General features: G+C 34.8%; 1 protein-coding gene and 1 long non-coding RNA gene across 7 annotated transcripts; one reads left to right on the top strand and one right to left on the bottom strand.

The window, feature by feature from the left end:
- Positions 1–457: 457 nt before the first annotated feature.
- LOC111401016 (heterogeneous nuclear ribonucleoprotein D-like-B) lies at positions 458–6340 on the bottom strand. Of its 2 annotated transcripts, none has more exons than XM_023028542.1 (13): positions 6079–6340; positions 5883–6002; positions 5706–5795; positions 5154–5219; positions 4963–5028; positions 4711–4796; positions 4537–4582; positions 4404–4458; positions 3572–3648; positions 1398–1536; positions 1185–1312; positions 1004–1108; positions 458–628 (listed from the first exon to the last, which is right to left on the bottom strand). In XM_023028542.1, the coding sequence occupies exons 2-13, from the start codon at positions 5901–5903 to the stop codon at positions 473–475; spliced, it is 1035 nt and encodes a 344-aa protein (XP_022884310.1). In that variant the 5' UTR covers positions 5904–6002; positions 6079–6340; the 3' UTR covers positions 458–472. The 2 variants fall into 2 exon arrangements, with proteins under 2 accessions (XP_022884310.1, XP_022884311.1); XM_023028543.1 differs by having other exon boundaries at positions 6196–6340.
- Positions 6341–12525: 6185 nt separating this feature from the next.
- LOC111401014 lies at positions 12526–16313 on the top strand. Of its 5 annotated transcripts, none has more exons than XR_002703907.1 (4): positions 12526–12840; positions 13897–14491; positions 15755–15826; positions 16114–16313. It is a non-coding gene; the product is annotated as an uncharacterized LOC111401014 (long non-coding RNA). The 5 variants fall into 5 exon arrangements; XR_002703906.1 differs by having other exon boundaries at positions 13638–14491; XR_002703908.1 differs by lacking the exon at positions 12526–12840 and adding an exon at positions 12849–13690.
- The last annotated feature ends 2422 nt before the right edge of the window (positions 16314–18735 follow it).

Below are 18735 nucleotides of genomic sequence, written 5' to 3'. Positions count from 1 at the left end.
CAAGCCCACATTTAAATTAGGGCATCTGGAATGAAATTCCAGTTTCCACAAACAATAATGCAAAGTGGAACTTCTAGAACTATAGCATTACCTAAAAAAGGCCCTTGGATATTCCTGTGATAATAGTAACACTCCACATGTCTCGATGGAGAAATTTATTTTTCACATCATAATTACATCCTAACATGGCACTTTATTCACGGTATGTTTTAATGTAAAAGAACTTGCTCGATCTCAAAAATATTATCTCTTCTTAATATTGGTTTTGCTTATAGTAATTAAAAGGTTACCTTTTCAAAAAAGGAAAACTAACAAAAAGAAAAGAATAGCTGCATCGATGAGACAATGCAAGAAATTGAGACAGTAAACATACAGTGGGAAATGGAAGGAGTAGTCAAGTCGGTATATTCTTGATGATACACAAAACTGCTTATTCATTACACTTAATATCTAGACAGTAACACAGAACAAATTATAAATCCACACTTACGTCATCAAAATCTAAGCTCCCATACATCCTGCCATAGGTACGCAGAGGTCCACCATAACCAAATGGTTCGGGATTGTTCATCATGAAATTACTACTGGGACCAGAATCATTAACTGGTGTAGCTGAATCTATTGCCACCTGTAAGACATCAAAAGGAGACTCAAATGTTACCATTCACTGTGTCATTAACAGCTTTCAGCAAGCAATTTTAACTACTAGAACATAGAGGTATAAGTTGCATGAATCATGCTCAGAATCCAGACAGGTATTTAAAAGTTATAAGTCAGGAGAAAGGAGGTTGGGATGAAAATTTTGGTTCAAACATTCACTAATTTAGTATGTAACTTGGATTTTAATGGCTAATAGCCTCAAGCTAAATGAGAGCATTTTCATTTCATGTAAGAGTTTCTTGATCAAAGTCCAGTCATATCTCAAGTTCTCTGTACTACTTTAGCAGGCTTCTTATCAGATTCTTATCTCCAACACACAATGGTTTGCTAGTGGGACTCAAACCTGTTGTCCACAGATTTCATGAGATCTTCGAGCTACACGATCTGCAACACCATTTTCAGCAAAAGTCACAAAACCAAATCCCCTGTGGCCAGTTCTCTTGGGATCCTGCGCAAAATAACAAGACTATTAAAAACATTAATCTATCAAATTGTTAATTACATTAAGACACTGCTATACTTACCTTTGGAACATAAACATCTAAAATACGACCAAATCTGCCAAAGTATTGACGAAGGTCTTCTACACTTGCCTCCTGAGGAAGCCTGCCAACAAAAATCTTTTTGCCCATTCCACGAGCTGCTTCCCCTCCTAATTTGTGATTATTATTAACTTGGGTGCACCTAGCTAATAGTTAAAATGATATTAAGGAAAATGAGTACAGAAATTAACTTACTTCCATACATAGAAACTGGATGATCATACAAGTTTGGGGCACCAAGTGTGGCATATCTAGTCGCAGAATGCATGTAAGCATTATATGCACCATAGCCACCACCCTGAGGCATTCGACTTGTTGGTCGGAAGTCGTCATCCTATATAGAATATAGGTCGCATCGAAAAAACGATTAAAAATAGAACTCAAAAGCCCAAACATGTCTTTTATGTCATAATTGAAAAAATCCCAACCTGCAGAATTGGAAACCACTAGCTCTCTCTGTCTACCCCCTCCCTCTTCCAAGGTGGAAGTAAAGTAGAGAGGGAAAGCAGGGGTCGCTGGTATAACATCCGAAAACAACTTAGGTAGCTGTTGGAATTGAATTTAGTGGCTCGAAATAAGTCTTTTTCATTAGGGGACCTAATTAAATGTTGACCAATGGTTTAGAACCATAGAGCAATTTCTTTCACACATGCATATTTTTCCTTGGCTAAACCTTAGTAATATGATTGCATGATTAATTTAAATACTGCATGTCAATTAACCTGATTAATTGGTTAAATATTATAATTAGAGAAACTTTCATTTATTAAAATTAGAAACATTATTTATGCATACGTAATTAGCAATCTCATATTTTTATATGGTATGTTAAAATATTTAGTTTGGCATAATTTAAATCAAATATTTAATTATATGACAATACCTTATTAATAGCATTTATTGGGGATAGCAAAAAAATCCGTCAAACCCAATACCCGCTAACCCCGTCCTAAATGGGCGCGTAGGTTACCCACTTAATCGGGTAATCGGGTCTGATTCCCCAGCCCCAGGGGGTGTGGGTAATAGGGGCCCGCCCATTTAATTTTTTATTTTTTTAAATTTAAGAATTCAATACTTTAAATGGATAACTCCAAAAAAATTCATTAATTCTAATAAAAGATGGCAGCTAATATTATCTAAAGAATATGATAAACAATAAAGACTTGTTTACCAAATATATTCGAATAATTTAACTTTCAAAAATAAAAAAATTAATAAAAAAATTTAATAACTATATTATTGCCTCACTTTAGTGAATGAGGGCAGTAAAATGAATTATCAAAAATTTAAAAAAAAAAAAAAAAATTAAATGAGTACGTAAACAGGGCAAATGCCCCATCCCGACTTAAGCGGGTCCAGGGTGGAAAAATGCCCGACGAGGCATGGGCCGAGGAAATCCACCCTGTTGCCATCCCTAGCAATTATATATTTATAAATATAGTTAATTGGGTAATTAGTTAAGTGATTGATTACAATCCATATGGAAAAACATGTGGCATTAATACAGGAATGAATGTTGGTACCAAAAATAGGTAATAGTCAAACCTTAGAGACCCCTATTTATACCCCATCATATAACTTACACTCACAACTTAATCTTATACTTTACATCTCTCTTTCTCTTAACTCATCTTCCACATTACAAAGTTTAGCATGCACAGTATACAAGGATTTTTGGAGTGAAAGTCTAAAAAGACAATTGCCTTGATTTACCCTTATCTTCTTCTATACATAAGTGTCGCACGAATTGTTCATTCATTATTTAAACTACGAAAATTTATATTGTAAATATGATGATACGAAAATCCAAGTTATGATTATGATAACGGTCATATATGTGTAAGTCCAAATGACCGGAGTTTAGTAGCGCCACACACAGGAATTTTAATTCCCGAATCTCCATATGTAATGATTTTCTGTATTTAAGTATGAGATGAAATTCTTTATTACTCGTTTATTGAGATTTATGTCTCACGTATATATTAAATTATTTAAAGGTAACTAAAAGGCAGGTTCGAGGCAATCGGAGGTAGATTATGGTTGCCTGGGTGAAAATCAAAGAATAAATTATGTAAAGGATTTTGATAATGTTCATTGTATTTTTTCTTAAAACGAATTTTAAACTCTTGCATGTTAAGAAAATATTATGTTTTTCTATTGTTTAGGAAAGTATTCTTTTACAGTATATGTATAATGATTCCAAAATTAAAAATTTGAGTTGTTACAGGTGGTGGAGGGAGTTTAAAGGATGTAGAACATCTAACTAGTAGCTAAAATTATTACAAGATTCTGGCGGAAAATTATGCATACGAAATGGTAAAATAGAACAGTGATTCCCTACAAGAAAAACCATGCAAGGCTGAAATTACCTTTGGAGTTGCCCTATCCACAACTACAGTAGAACCTCCCAACTCATGGGTTTCAGCCATCAGATCATCCACTGCCTCTGTGGAAAGATAATAATGAAGAAAGGATTTAATTTTTCAGCTGTCAAAACTGCACTTCATGCGGTGAAGAAGAATTCCACATGTAAATGCAACTCAAGGACAGTTTGAACATCTCTATCTAGATGATCTCAAAATTTGATTGCTTCAGAAAAATATAGGTAAGGAGTAGGCAATCGAAAGCAGTGAGGAAAACATTCTCCTTGATTACAGTTTTAAAATCATGACAACTGACACGAATGGTTCAATTCAATCTTCATACACCCATCAAAATGCAAAAACCTACCAGGAATAATGTTTCTTATCACTATTTTTTTGTCTTTCATTTAAATTGGAAAGGTTAAGGAGGATGGTACTCAGACCTGTGAAGCTGTAGGATAAGCAATAACCAAAAAACAAAATAAAGGACAGCGTACAGATGAATGAGGATATCATATATAAGACAAGCATGGAGATAGTCGGCCACAGAAGATTACAAGATGGAAGATTACAAGATGGAAGATGACTTCATTGGTTCCAGAAAACAGGCTTCCCGTACATATGCACATTGCTTGTCTGTCTATACACATATTGAACCCCACAGAACTAAGCATTCATTCGATAAATTAGGATATCGAAATCTTTGGTCCTACATGTTAGAGGCTATGATTTGAACAAAGTGGAATGAAAAGATCTAAAATGGCAAATGTAATAAATCAGACAGTTGCTCCAACCAATTGAAAACACAACACCAAGAAAAACACTGAAACCGATTTACCAGCATTTGCAAAAGTGATAAATCCAATCCCACGATGGCCCTTGGCAGTTGGATCCTGACAATAACAAATGAAATTAGCAGGTGCAATAAAAAGGCAATATTATATTTGATAGGAAGTGAGAGCAATACAAACCTTTGGCATGTATAAATCAGTTATGTCACCATACCTCTCGAAATGACTACGATAATGTACACAAAATTTAGACTTCAATAACAGCCCAAATGCCACAAAGATATAACAAATCATCCAATTAAGCAATATTTCAGATTCAAACTTAGTCAACATGGAGTAATTCAGAAAAGATACGTTCTGAACATAGCTTCAGTCACAGAGGGTGAAATCCTAGCCACAAAAATCCTGGCCACTTTACTTGGTGGAGCTCTCAAATCCTCCTGTAGTACAAGGTTTGAAAAAACACCAAGAGTTAGAATAATATCACATAGCTTCTAATCTTCTAAATCAAACGCAGAACTACAAGCAAACTGAACAGGCAATAATTACAACATTAAAGTAGCAAACTGTAAAAATTAGAATAGCCGGATTATCAAAGAAGGTAACCTTAGGTGTGGCTATTTTGACCTCCAACATTCTATTGCCAAGGACATGCTCACTTGTCAATGCAGCCTACAAAATACAAGGTGCTGTAACCCATAAACATGAAAGCGCCCTCTAAATATACAGAGAAAAACGAAGTAGAAAAAAGAGCTAACATAAAAAACTCAAAGCACACGCCAATCTTAATTGAGTACCTGTGCATCCTCCACTGCTGCGAATGTGACATATCCAAAGCCACGAGATCGACCAGTGGTCCGCTCCTGACATCACAAAAGCAACGAAGAAAACAAGTCTCTTCCTAACAGTGCTTATTTGTAGAAATCACTGAACTCAAAAGACTGCTTTCACAATATTAAGTTTCTACTGAGTACGGAACAACTTCCAGCCTTTCAATTTCCCACCGGAAAGGCAACAACTTTTTGTTGGCTGCTATTGTTGTCCAATCAAACACAGATGTACATACACGTTCTAAATTAAAAATAGTTCAACAACTAGTTAATGGAGAAACAGTAATTTTTCCATTGCTTCTGATTCAGTCATCAGAAATCTGAATTTGTGAGACTGTAGAAAACATTTGTCATCCTATAAGCACATTACAGCCGGGTACTTAGTGGCTCCAGGGACTCAAACTGGTAATCATTGGGAACAAACCCAAGCCACTAAGCTCCCCCCTAGGGTTACTTTTTTATTTATTTATTTACAGGTTAGACAAGTATAATACAATAAAAGCATATTTCCTTACTAACCTTCATTACAACGCAGTCCTCTAATTCCCCAAACTTGCTCATGTATTCTCTCAGTCCTTCGGTGTCCACATCCCAAGGAATGCCCAAAACCTTAAAGTAACACAGATGCACATCATACATACACAAACGCATATACCGAATCAAGCACAGCTACATAATCTAAATTTTTAGACTTACGACAAGCTTTCGGTCGGACATGTTGAGGTAAATCCGGAAATTTCAGAAATCAAGAAAGGCAGCTATCTCGAGATTCCCCCCTCTCTCTCTCACCAACTCTCAGTCGCTTACGCACTCTTCCTGCACGCAACAACAATAGACACACCTCTTTCTCACAACACACAATCATCATCGTCATATACCAAATCAAACTCACCATCTTATCTCAGAGTTCTCGAGGATCAATCAAATAAAATACCTAAGAGAATAAAATTCGCAAAAGATACAAGAGAATTATCGGAGAACAGCTCTGGGCACTCCCGCATTCACTGACCTTTCAAACCGAATTGCTGATTTTCAAAACCCAACTCGCTCGCCCACTCGCTCTCTCTCTCCTCTCCACTCGCGACGCTCGGCTCCCTGTACCTGTCCGGTCTGCTTATCTGGACTGGACTCGCCCATTCTGCACGACTTCAATTTTATAAAAGCCGACTAATTCGTCAAAAGAAACGATTTTGGAAAATAAAATCGCTATACTGCCCTTTTAAAGTGCAACCTATTAGATTTTTCTATTGGTTGATTTATTGAAAGAGGAATTGAGATGCTTGCGCGCTGATGAAATGCTTAAAGTTACTTTTTTATCAAAAATAAATTTACTAATAAGTATTAAGCCCCTGTTTGATTAACATTAAATTAAATTACATTACATTCCATTTTTCTCTCTCCTATTTTCAACCATACAATCTTCTATAAAATAATATTACACGTAAATCGAAAACTTTACTTTCTTTTTCAACCACTCATTTTTCTAAAAAATACTATTCCCCCCATTACCATTTTCAGGTAATGGGGGCCAAACAGGGGCTAAGTGATTGTTTAGGATTCTTTTTTAACTTTCTAGAACTTTGATTTGATAGATATGAGTTATAAATAAGCTAATAGTAATTACGGATGTTATAAAAATATGTGATTAAATTAATTTTTATAAACACTTAAAATTATAATATAATAATGAAACTGAATAAGCTCTAAATAAGTTCTAAATAAAAAATAATTTTGTTGGTGACGTGTACGAAAATTATAGCCCGACCCCGAACTTTCAAGCATGGCCCGAGGTAACCTCGACCACTCTCATCTCCAAATATCCTTTAAAATGTGGTGGGGCCTCTCATAGGTCGGACCTAATAATCGGGTCCTACTAAGGTCGGGTCCACATGCCAAAATATTGTCCTCTTCTCGAGTCTCTTGCGAGTTTTAGTGCTCCTATGACTCAACTGTTTATCATTATCTAAATACTAAACGTATTACAATTCATGCCAAACCTAAAGTGGTAATTGTGATATAACTCAATCACTGTACAAGATAAAGATTACAGGTGGTTGAATCCTGATACAACTCAACCACTGACATCTATAAATACAGGACTCAGCTCCATTATTCAGGTATGTCTTTACAATACAATTACAGCACATACTTTTACACAATTTCCCTCTCTGACTTAAGCATCGGAGGGGCGACGAGCACACACCTCGTTGCCTTTGTTTCAGGTACCGGAAGCCTTTGTTCGTGCTCTTACTCGGTCCTCGGGCTCGGTATTCAAGCAACAAGTTCGTGATATGCCAGGTACGATTTTTTGGCATCATCATTGGCGCCGTCTGTGGGAAGCGATACATTAACCATGTGCTCACCACATTTAAAAAGTCACTGGAAGGATAATGATTCCGAGCAGTTTCTCAACCAATGATCTCGGGGAGGATGTTTCTGCTTTTTGAATGGTTTCAAAGTCCAACATAGACAAAAAGACGTAAATATCGAATTGAAATAAGGTCAAATTCGAAAACCCAGTTCTCTTCCTGTTTCCAAAATCCAGAATCAAGAAAAATTACTCAGTAAACATCAATAAAATTCATAATTCATCGGGATATTTTCCACAACAATGGCTGTTCACCTACGCGATTGCCCACGTTAGTTTATTCTGATCGACGCTTGGGAATCATTCATCTCCGCCTCCAAAATTCTTGTGCAAACTCAATCATCTTCGTTGCATAACAACGCCACTGGAAAAATTCATCTTACGATGAGTTTCTCTGTCAAAAGCAAGGAAAAGATGCTACTGGAATGACAAAAATCCCCCTCAATCCACTTCAATTCATAATTAACTCCAGCCCTAATGTTTAGCGTCTTCCAAATAGCCACAATTCTCTCCAAGGCTGTTGTCTTTTTGGTGGGAGTATCTATATAAAAACAACAACCGGCAACCTTGTTTGTGTAAAATATATATGTTCCTCAAAGCTCCCGCTGCCAAAGTGTGTATATATTGATTGATTCCAGCAATAGGCAGCTCAATTCTTCTATGTCTTTCTAATTCCAGCCGCCGGCTTCTCTCCCCGTGCGTGGGTATGTATAAATTTGTTCGTGTATGTGTGTTTTGTATGTGATAAACGACTCGTACTTCATAATTGGGATTTCTTTGGTGGGATTTCGATAATCGTGATAAGTCCTCAAAAATAATTTGAGACGTGGCAATTCATTTGATGAAATATGGTAGCTCCACCTCTGTCGACAGCCATCTTTTTTAGCCGTCTAAATTGCCGTAAAACCTACAGCCACGTAAATCTGCTCTCCTCCTTTTAGACCGACTCGATTGCTTATTCATGGGCTGGTCGAGGTCCTTCACTGCTTCAAGCATTAATGGTTAGGTTACTTTTTCCCTGGCACACGCAATCTTTTGCAGCTAATTGTCCTTCTTTCAGATGGATTTGTCTCCAAATTTTGCTTGTTTTATTTGGGTCTATTTGGCTGGGACAAAATATCCATAGGTCACTTGGGCCTAACTTGCAATCTAGTTTTGAGGGATTGAAAGAATTTACTTTAGGTTTTATTATTAGGCTTTAGCAGACTTGGGCCCAAGGTTCATGGAAATTTTTCAACAGGATTAATTTTGATCGGACCACATAACTTCTCAAAGTCATTTTATTGGCACTCGTCCTATTTATTCCTTTTGGGCCCAATGTAAAGTCATGGATTCATGGGAAGGCCTCTTTTTATTTTACTTTAATGTTAAAAGGACTTGGGCTAAACATTTATTGGGTTTCACTACATCTAGCTTCATCAGGCACTTTGGACATGTTAACTTACTGCTAATAATTCTTATTTGGGTTTCACAAACTGATTATTGGGCCCAATGTTTTACTGGTTCCCTTTAAGCTATCATCTATTTTAAATTTTAAATCATGTGGGAGAAGGCCAGAAGCAATCCATTGGGGAATTAGAAATTTCAATTTACATTCCATGTCCATGGAACCATTTATGATTGGAAATTTATCAGCACCGAGAAAATATTTGTTCATTGCTACTGGGGGCCTCGATATTGAAGATGATGCAGATACACAACACCTAGCTCTAAACCCAGGTATATTTTCACCTAACAAAGGTATTCATTTTTTTTATTCTGTTGTGAATTTTATATTCCCCAACCAATTCAACAATGGATATGTCACCAGGCTAGCCTTTTCGTTTTCTTATCATGTTCATCTTTTGATAGCATGCCATTTATGTCTTGATATGGATTTAATGTAGTTTAACCTAGTCTATGGAAATGCACGCACTTAATTATAAAAATATAAAAACGAAGCTTACCTTCAAATAAAATTCTTTGTACTCATGTTGAAGATAATTAACAAAAAGAAAAATGTCAATTTCTAAATTTCATGTGGAAATTTTGCTTAGACATCAATTCAGGACACCTGTATAATTTTGCTAAGTCTTACAGCACCTGAAGAACTATAGCTCCAAGAATTAATCATCATTGTGAAAATGGAAACTTTGTAATACTAAACTAATGAATGCACCTGAGCAATTGATTTGTTATGATAAATAGGTGTTGGAGCTTTTAATGATTTTATTCTTGAATAAACAAAGGCTATGCATTGAAAATATTATGAAACCACTACTTGCCTATATCTTTTACACTGTTACTAATGTGGAGCAAATCGTCATGATTAGTTGAGACTAAAATAGTAGCTCATGCGTACATCCCAAAATAAATATTATGGATCTTTAAAAGACACATGTCATAGAACATACATTACATTATCTATGTTTTAATCCTTGAAAAGCATATATTTTGGTGTTATCAATACTCGTGCTTATGCTATGATTATTTGGTTATGAATTACAATAACTTTTGGTTCACAAACATTAAGTGCTCGATCGAATGCCCAGCCAATATTGGTGAAATCAAAATTTTTGTTACGAGCAAACACCTAAGCCTTGCCCCGCGCAAGCACCAAAGCCCTGTGACAAGCAGGCACATCAAAGCCCTACCACGAGTAGGCACATCAAAGTCTTACCCCGTGCAAGCACCAAAGCCTTGTCACGAGCAGGCACATCAAAGCCCTACCACGAGTAGGCACATCAAAGCCTTGCCCCGCGCAAGCACCAAAGCCCTGTGACAAGTAGGCACATCAAAGCCCTACCACGAGTAGGCACATCAAAGCCTTGCCCCGTGCAAGCACCAAAGGCCTGTCTCGAGCAGGCACATCAAAGGCCTGTCACGAGCAGGCACATCAAAGTCCTACCACGAGTAGGCACATCAAAGCCTTGCCCCGTGCAAGCACCAAAGCCCTGTCACGAGCAGGCACATCAAAGCTCTGTCACAAGTAGACACATCAAAGCCCTACCACGAGTAGGCACATCAAAGCCTTGCCCCACGCAAGCATCAAAGCTCTACCACGAGTAGGCACATCAAAGCTCTATCACGAGTAGGCACATTAAAGCCTTGCCCCGCGCAAGCACCAAGCCCTGTCACGAGCAGGCATATCAAAGCCCTGCCCCGAGCAGGCACCATCAAAGCCTTGCTCCGCGCAAGCACTAAAGCCCTGCCATGAGCAGGCACATTAGAGTCTTGTCCTGCACAAGCACCTCTAAGCTTTGCCCCGTATAAGCACCCCTAAGTCTCGCAATGAATCAAAGTAATAAACCCGACCACGAGTCTGTCCCGAGCTTGTCAGGCTCAACCTATTATTAAATTCATTGGAGTACAGCTCGAGATATTATTTCACATTGGGCTCGGGGGCCTGTCCTCGAGCTCAACACATTGTCTACTCCCAGTCAGAAAGGCTCGGGATAATTGCTTCACATTGGGCTCATGCCTATCTTCGAGCTCAATTCCTTTTTTCAAATCCCAGCCACAAGAGCTCGGGATGGTTGCATCACGTTGAGCTCGGGGGCCTATCCTCGAGTTCAATCCATTGTCAAATCCTAAACACAAGAGCTCGGGATGGTTGTATCACGTTGAGCTCGGGGGCCTATCCTCGAGTTCAATCCATTGTCAAATCCTAAACACAAGAGCTCGGGATGGTTGTATCACGTTGAGCTCGGGGGCCTATCCTCGAGTTCAATCCATTGTCAAATCCTAAACACAAGAGCTCGGGATGGTTGTATCACGTTGAGCTCGGGGGCCTATCCTCGAGTTCAATCCATTGTCAAATCCTAAACACAAGAGCTCGGGATGGTTGTATCACGTTGAGCTCGGGGGCCTATCCTCGAGTTCAATCCATTGTCAAATCCTAAACACAAGAGCTCGGGATGGTTGTATCACGTTGAGCTCGGGGGCCTATCGACTTGACATGAGCATGCCTATTCTTGAACTTAATATACTTATGCATCTCATGCCAGAAACTCCCACATTGCACACGAGCTCCTGACATGGATGCACAGGGGCCTATGATGTGTATGAAAATTATAGCCCGACCCCGAACTTTCAAGCATTGCCCGAGGTAAATACCTCGACCACTCTCATCTCCAAATATCCTTTAAAATGTGGTGGGGCCTCTCATAGGTCGGACCTAATAATCGGGTCCTACTAAGGTCGGGTCCACATGCCAAAATATTGTCCTCTTTTCGAGTCTCTTGCGAGTTTTAGTGCTCCTATGACTCAACTGTTTATCATTATCTAAATACTAAACGTATTACAATTCATGCCAAACCTAAAGTGGTAATTGTGATATAACTCAATCACTGTATAAGATAAAGATTACAGGTGGTTGAATCCTGATACAACTCAATCACTGACATCTATAAATACAGGACTTAGCTCCATTATTCAGGTATGTCTTTACAATACAATTACAGCACATACTTTTACACAATTTCCCTCTCTGACTTAAGCATCGGAGGGGCGACGAGCACACACCTCGTTGCCTTTGTTTCAGGTACCGAAAGCCTTTGTTCGTGCTCTTACTCGGTCCTCGGGCTCGGTATTCAAGCAACAAGTTCGTGATATGCCAGGTACGATTTTTTGGCATCATCAGTTGGTAAAAGTTGAAAATAACTTTTTTACTTGAAAAGAAGAGAGAAAAGTTATCTAAACAAGTATTTGAAGAGAAATTTAGACATGGTCCATCAATTAATCTGCAAGTACATAATGTCACTAACGTAACAATATCTTTTGTCGAAGTCATCAAGTGTATAAAAGCATCAAGCCTTCTCATATTCTCGGTTTTATTAATTGTAATGTTTCGCTATGATTATTATTATTATTATGGTTATAATTATTTTGCATGAAATGAATTTAATATGAGAATTAGAATTATCTCACTATCACTACTATATTAAAGGAGAGGATGATAAGTGTATTGTTCAGTTGTGCACCCTTCTTTTCGCACTGACTTTTTGTGCATTGTTGGTTATTTGATTCGTCTACAGTGACAACCACAATTGTTGAAAAATCACATTTGCTTCTACAGTGGAGCCACAATTCAACCGCCATTCATCTCAAGAACAGAAAGAGATAATAGTCAGCCTTTCAATTATTGAACTCTTATCACATGTGAGATTTGGTTTTCGATCTAGTGCTCCATCTTCTTCGTACGTCTTCACTTTCACTTTGTCATCTTCTATACCTTGATTAATTTCCAAAAACAAAATCACAAGCTCGAAATCGGCTTCTCCTTCTTCTTCGGCTGGTGGGTTACAGGTACTTCTATTCTACAACTTCTTTCTATTCTCAATCAAAATTCAAGATTTTAATTTTATCAAATCGCTCAAGTTTATTTCTGTAATTTATCTTTCTTGGTTTTAGTATTTACTATTATTTATACAGTCTCTATTTTATGCATAATTATTTTGTACTAGTAAAATGGTCTCCATTTTGGGTTCCTTCATATACCATCTGCCCTTGAAATTGCCATGCACCCACTCAAAAGTAATTTTTTTTCAAAACTTGCTCTTATAATAGATTTGAGTTATGCCAGTTTGATTTTCTGATTTCTTTGGGGTAATCAATGGAAATCTTGAAAAGATGTTGAAGAAGGAAGGAAACCCAATTTCCAATTCTCTATCTAATTTATGTTACTATGTTTTCTTTTTTGTCACTATCATTGCTACTTGATGCTAATTTACCGGAGAGTGAACAAGGAAGAAATATGTTCTTAAGCTGAGTTTGATGTAAAAGAAATTACATTTGCTTAATTTTACCTTGGAGATTGTTTGAAGAATCTGAATTTTACAGGGAAAATACCATCTCTTTGTTGTTTGTGATCAAATAATAATAGCGATTCTTGGAATGTGAGAATAAGCAACAATTGATTTCCTAATTTTGCTTAAACAACATGGAATTTCTAATATTACCTTCAACAAGATAAGTTAAGATGGTTTCCAATATCCATTTTGTCCCATGAGTTTGATGTTGTTTGGAAGTTTGTCTAAATTCTTCAAAACTTCATCAACTTATACTGATGTGAAATTTCCTTACTCTTAATTCTGGCTTGGAAGGGTACCATATCAATGTGGATGGAAAACATATGACCTCATTTCCATACCACCCTGTAAGTTACAACTATTGAGGATCTATGGTCTTGTGATATATGGGACTTGCTCTAGTGTTCAAATAATGTTATAGGGATTCACACTTCAAGATTCCACTGGTTTATCTTTTATGGGAGACATTAATGTCCACTCTTGTTTTCGCTGCTTCCTTGTCCACACCACACCCCAATTTTGCACCTCAACAGAATCTTCATTGGTCTAACAGATGGAAGGCTCCACCTATTCTAGAAAGGGCTGTTAAACTGATCCTTGGTATTCTTTCAACGGGCAACAACTTTGCTGAACGTATGGCTATCAAGAAGTCTTGGATGCAGTACAAGCTAATAAAATCTTCAAATACTATTGCTTATTTCTTTGTTGCGCTGATAGGTGAACCAATTAATAGCATGCATGCCACAAATGTAACCTCTTTTAATTCTTTTGTTGAAAGCTTCTGAAATTTATTCAAAAGAATTTCTTTTGACAGCATGCAAGAAATGAAGTGAGTATGGTGTTAAATAAAGAAATTGACTTTTTCAGAGACATTGTGATAGCACCATACATGCATAACTATGACTAAAGAAAATTGCAATATGTAAATATGGGGTTAGTTGTGGATTCATTGATAAATTAAGGGTTGATATTATGTTTGTACTCGATTGATTTTATTTTGTACTTTAGCAGTTTAGAAGAGCTTTTGCAAAGTATATCACGAAAATTGATGACACAAGAAACAACTTGAGACCAAGAGCTTGTACATTGGTTTTCTAAATTATTACCTTAAGCCTATGCAAGGTTGTCAATGGACAGTGACGTATGAGGTACTATTACAAACTTTTGACTTTTCAATCTTTACAGTTGATTTACTTGTTTTATTTGTCGGTATACATCTTATGTGCCTTGTGGTCAATGCCATTGCAATTTAGGGTACTAATTTATTACTTGAGCACGATGGTCTATAAACCCTAAATATTGTTTCATTTTAATATTCTTATTCATATTTACTAACCCATTCCATTAGTTAACTCAATGGTGATATTGAGTCCAATTTTAATACATTTTAATAAAGAGTCAATCTCCTACAAAGCTTTGTGTATTTATCATACTATTGAATCCCACTTGATGCCATTAGCATAATTAATGGCATCGAGTAGACTTGTGTGCAACTTGTGTTGTTTGCAAAACCAACAAGGGAAACTTAGTTTGCAGGAGTCCGGCAAAACTATCGGGGAAAAGGATTTTTTCATTTTCTTACTATTTTATATCCCCTCTTCAAGTACTTTATGATTTTGATAGAGATTTTTGCACTTCTATAATAAAATGATCCTGCAAATTCAAATTCTTTAGCATTAGTTGCCTTATATAAACATCATTTAAAGATATCTTTTAGTGTCATTTATTTAGACTTTCTGTTGACCATTGTGAACTCTATTGTGATTGAACTGGTCAACTAGAGCCTATATGGGAACTTGGAATATTTTTGAGAAATGGAGCAAATAATATGACTACTATATTTAGGAGCAAAAGGTTTTGCATTGGAGTTTTTTTTTTGCCATACTAGGAGTAACTCTTTTGACTAAATATAAAGTTAAATGTCGTTATTATGTAGTTATTCTTTTGGTCTTGGAAACACATTAAGAGGATGTTTGTCTATGCCTAAAGAAAAACAATTTTTTGGCTCAAGCATGTTTGACTCATTATTTATTTTGGGAGTGTGGCTCATTATTATTTCAGGTTTGGAATTTGTTTGGTACCGTTCATTGTTATAAAAGAAAAAGAAATAGAGGAAGCCATTTGCCATAATCTGCTAGGTAATTCAAAAATAAAGTCCACGGTAGCTACTTGGTCTTCTTCCTTCAAATATATACTTACAAATAACTCAGCCAAAGTAATAGGAATTAGTAATTAAGCAAGGGTCCAAACGATGCGCAGAAATTGTAATCACCGAATGTAATCACAGTGAAGAGTGATATTCTTCAGTCTTGAAATCCTATAGGTAACACATGAGTAGTCAGTGTAGAGCGTGTGAGTTCTAACAAAAAGCTTGCTTATTTGAGTATCACTTTGACATCCTTTTTCTTTAGAGCGAGGAAGATTAAAATGGATGGTGCACATCGTAGCAGTGGCCACCAAAGCACCAGAGGAGAAAAGCTCTGGTAAGATTAGCATTCTTCTTCGTATGCTTATATGGGCTGATCTCAGTATTTTGTGTGAAAATGTTGTCTGCTTCTAGACAGAAGCATAAAGTTTAGAAACACTTGAACACACTAAATAAACCTCCAGTCAAAATCATTCGGATCTCTCCCTCTCTCTGTATATTTATTTGTATGTATACATAAATTATTGAATTTCATATGGTCTTTTTTTCGATTTATCCTTATTCTTTGTTATGATTTTGTGAATATCATGTTAAGAATAAGAAGATTTTGTGTTTATTTTTTAGGTTTTTGAGCGACAATTCAAGATCAACCAACCACTCAACTGTATGAGAATAATTTTAGTTTATGAGTTATTCTTTTTTTCTCCCACTTCCATTTTTTTCTTTTGCACCCCCCTTTTTTCTTTTTATATTTTTGGTATTTTGACTTGCAAGCAATTCTACTTTTGTTTGATGATTTTTAAATAAGAGATTCTCTTTATTAATTGAGTTTAACCACAAAGTTCGGGATGTGTTGGTATGGTTCCTCTATGCCTAGGACACATTTAGGTGCTATTACCGTACTATCAAGAGGATTAGCTGCCAAGTAAAATCTTCTTGTGCTTTAGGACCCCACATTAACAATAAAGAATGCACTAAACTAGCAAGAGTTTGTAGTATTTTTAATGCAGAACATAGTCCAAATAGGAATACAATTGACTATGTGTATGTCTCTCATTAATGTGCTTTTAGTCAGGGTTTTCTCATATCATAAAATAACACGCTAACATTATCTTTAAAAAAAACACCGCCCATGTATTGCATGGGTAAATGACTAGCCTTTATACAAGAGGGGAAGGTGTTGTATTAGAAAGACATCTAATATCACACTCCATTCTTTTCATCCTATCATATAGATTTATTTTATGATTATGTGTTATTTTACTCTTTGTGACTGTAATTTGATACAAAAATAGTTGTTAGCAAATTAAAGAAGTTTATCTTGATGTCGGATTGAACGATAAATATCTGCACAAAGAAAGATACATACAACTTTCTGGTGTTATCCTACATGGCACTTTTCCATCACTCTTTTTGCTTATGTTATTCTTAAGAACTATGTATATATTCTTAATTAAATTTATTGTTTAAAATGTATATAATAAATTACATCACTAACTTTTTTATCATCTCCACTACCACAAACATGAATTAATTAACATTTCAAAGTCCAATATTATAGTATTACTAGTCTTTGACATGTGCGTTACATGAGTTTTGTATTTATTGTATTTTTATTAACGTCAAAATTGGTTGAAGATTCGAAGTATTTGGTGAAGTCTAATCGTTTGATTCATTACATTATTATAGGATGCATGAAGATTTCTTTTTCGTTTTTTATTTTTTTCCTCATTTATTTATTTTTTATTTATTTTGTTCATGTTATAAATATTTTTTTCGATTTAAAATCCTTTTTAATTCTTTTTTCTTTATGAAAAAACTTAATTTTTTCAATTTTAATTAAAAAATATTTATATGTTCTTTATTTAATTTTCGCAACATTCTTTTGTTTAATTTGTTTTGTTTTTATTATATATTTTTTGAAGATAGTTTAAAAAAAAAAAAAAAAAAAAAAAGAAATTCTTCATATTATAAATAATATTTTGTTTGATTTAAAATTCTTTTCGTTCTATGATTCAAATTCTTTTTTCTTCATATTATAAAAAAACTAAATTATTTAACAAATTAAAAATATTAGCGTCAAAATTGTAGATTTTTCAAAACTGGTTGAAGATTTGAAATATTTGGTTAAATCCAATCGTTTGGTTCATTGGATTATCGCAGGATGCATGGAGGTTTCTTTTTCATTTTTTATTTTTTCCTCATTTATTTATTTATTATTTATTTTGTTCATATTATAAATATATTTTTTCGATTTAAAATTCTTTTTAATTCTTAGTATATATCTTATAATACAGTGTACGTCCAAATTTACTGCAACACGCAACTTTCCATACCTCTCACCAAATCTCATAAAAATGAGGAAAAAAATTCAATTTTATGTAAAAATATTAAAAATAAAAATACTAATAATAATAATAAGATTAAAAAATTTGCTATCTGAGTAAAAAAAAAAAAAAAAAAAAAAACTTATAATTGTAACAGCTACTTATATAGCACACGTTTGAGCCCCATTATTTGTAGATTATAATGAGATGAATAATATTTTTTTTTTAAAATGAGTGGTTGAAAATTTTTTTATTTATGTGTAATATTATTTTATTAAAGATTATGTGGTTAAAAGTAGGAGATAGAAAAATTTAATTTAATGTAATGAGATATAATGGGGCTCAAACGGGGGCATATTATATAACTAAAAATATCAACTTAAAGTTTTAAGTATATTTGAGTTATTGAAAATTTACTTCAAGTTATTTAAAAGTAAAAAAAAAAACTTATAATTGTAGAAACTACTTATATTATAAGTAAAAAAATATTAACTCAAAGTTTTAAGTATATTTTTAAAATGTAAAAAGTTAGTTATGAGTAAAAAGTTTGCTTCAAGTTATATAAAAGTTATAAAAAAAAAAAAATATCATTATAGTTAGTTATATAGTAAAAAGATATTAGCTTCTATAAAAAAATAAAATAAAAAATCATTAACTCTCTGTGCACAGACAATAGTCTCTTTGCATGGAGACTTTGGTTGATATAATTTATTTTTTTATTATTTTTTTTATACATTATAGATAATAAAAAAAAAACTTCCAATTTAAAATTCTTTTAAGTTCTTTTCTCTTCATAATAAAACTTAATTTTTCGATTTTAACTAAATAATATTTATATATTCTTTATTTAATGCACGGAAAGTGTCTCTGTGCAAGGAGAAATTTAATTTAATTTTTTTTAATATTTGCATTGTTTAGT

Source organism: Olea europaea, chromosome 10 (genome assembly GCF_002742605.1).
Source record: "Olea europaea var. sylvestris chromosome 10, O_europaea_v1, whole genome shotgun sequence".
NCBI classification, from domain to species: Eukaryota; Viridiplantae; Streptophyta; class Magnoliopsida; order Lamiales; family Oleaceae; genus Olea; species Olea europaea.
The sequence above is the reverse complement of the archived record's forward strand: the minus strand, read 5'-3'. Positions and strand labels throughout refer to the sequence as shown.

Excerpts from the sequence above, each read along its gene's own strand:
- LOC111401016 (XM_023028542.1), bottom strand. The coding sequence starts at position 5,903 with ATGTCCGACCGAAAGCTTGTC. Across the intron at positions 5,796-5,882 it reads TGTCCGACCGAAAGCTTGTC|GTTTTGGGCATTCCTTGGGA; the intron begins GTAAGTCTAAAA and ends TGTTACTTTAAG. Across the intron at positions 629-1,003 it reads ATGAAATCTGTGGACAACAG|GTGGCAATAGATTCAGCTAC; the intron begins GTTTGAGTCCCA and ends GATGTCTTACAG.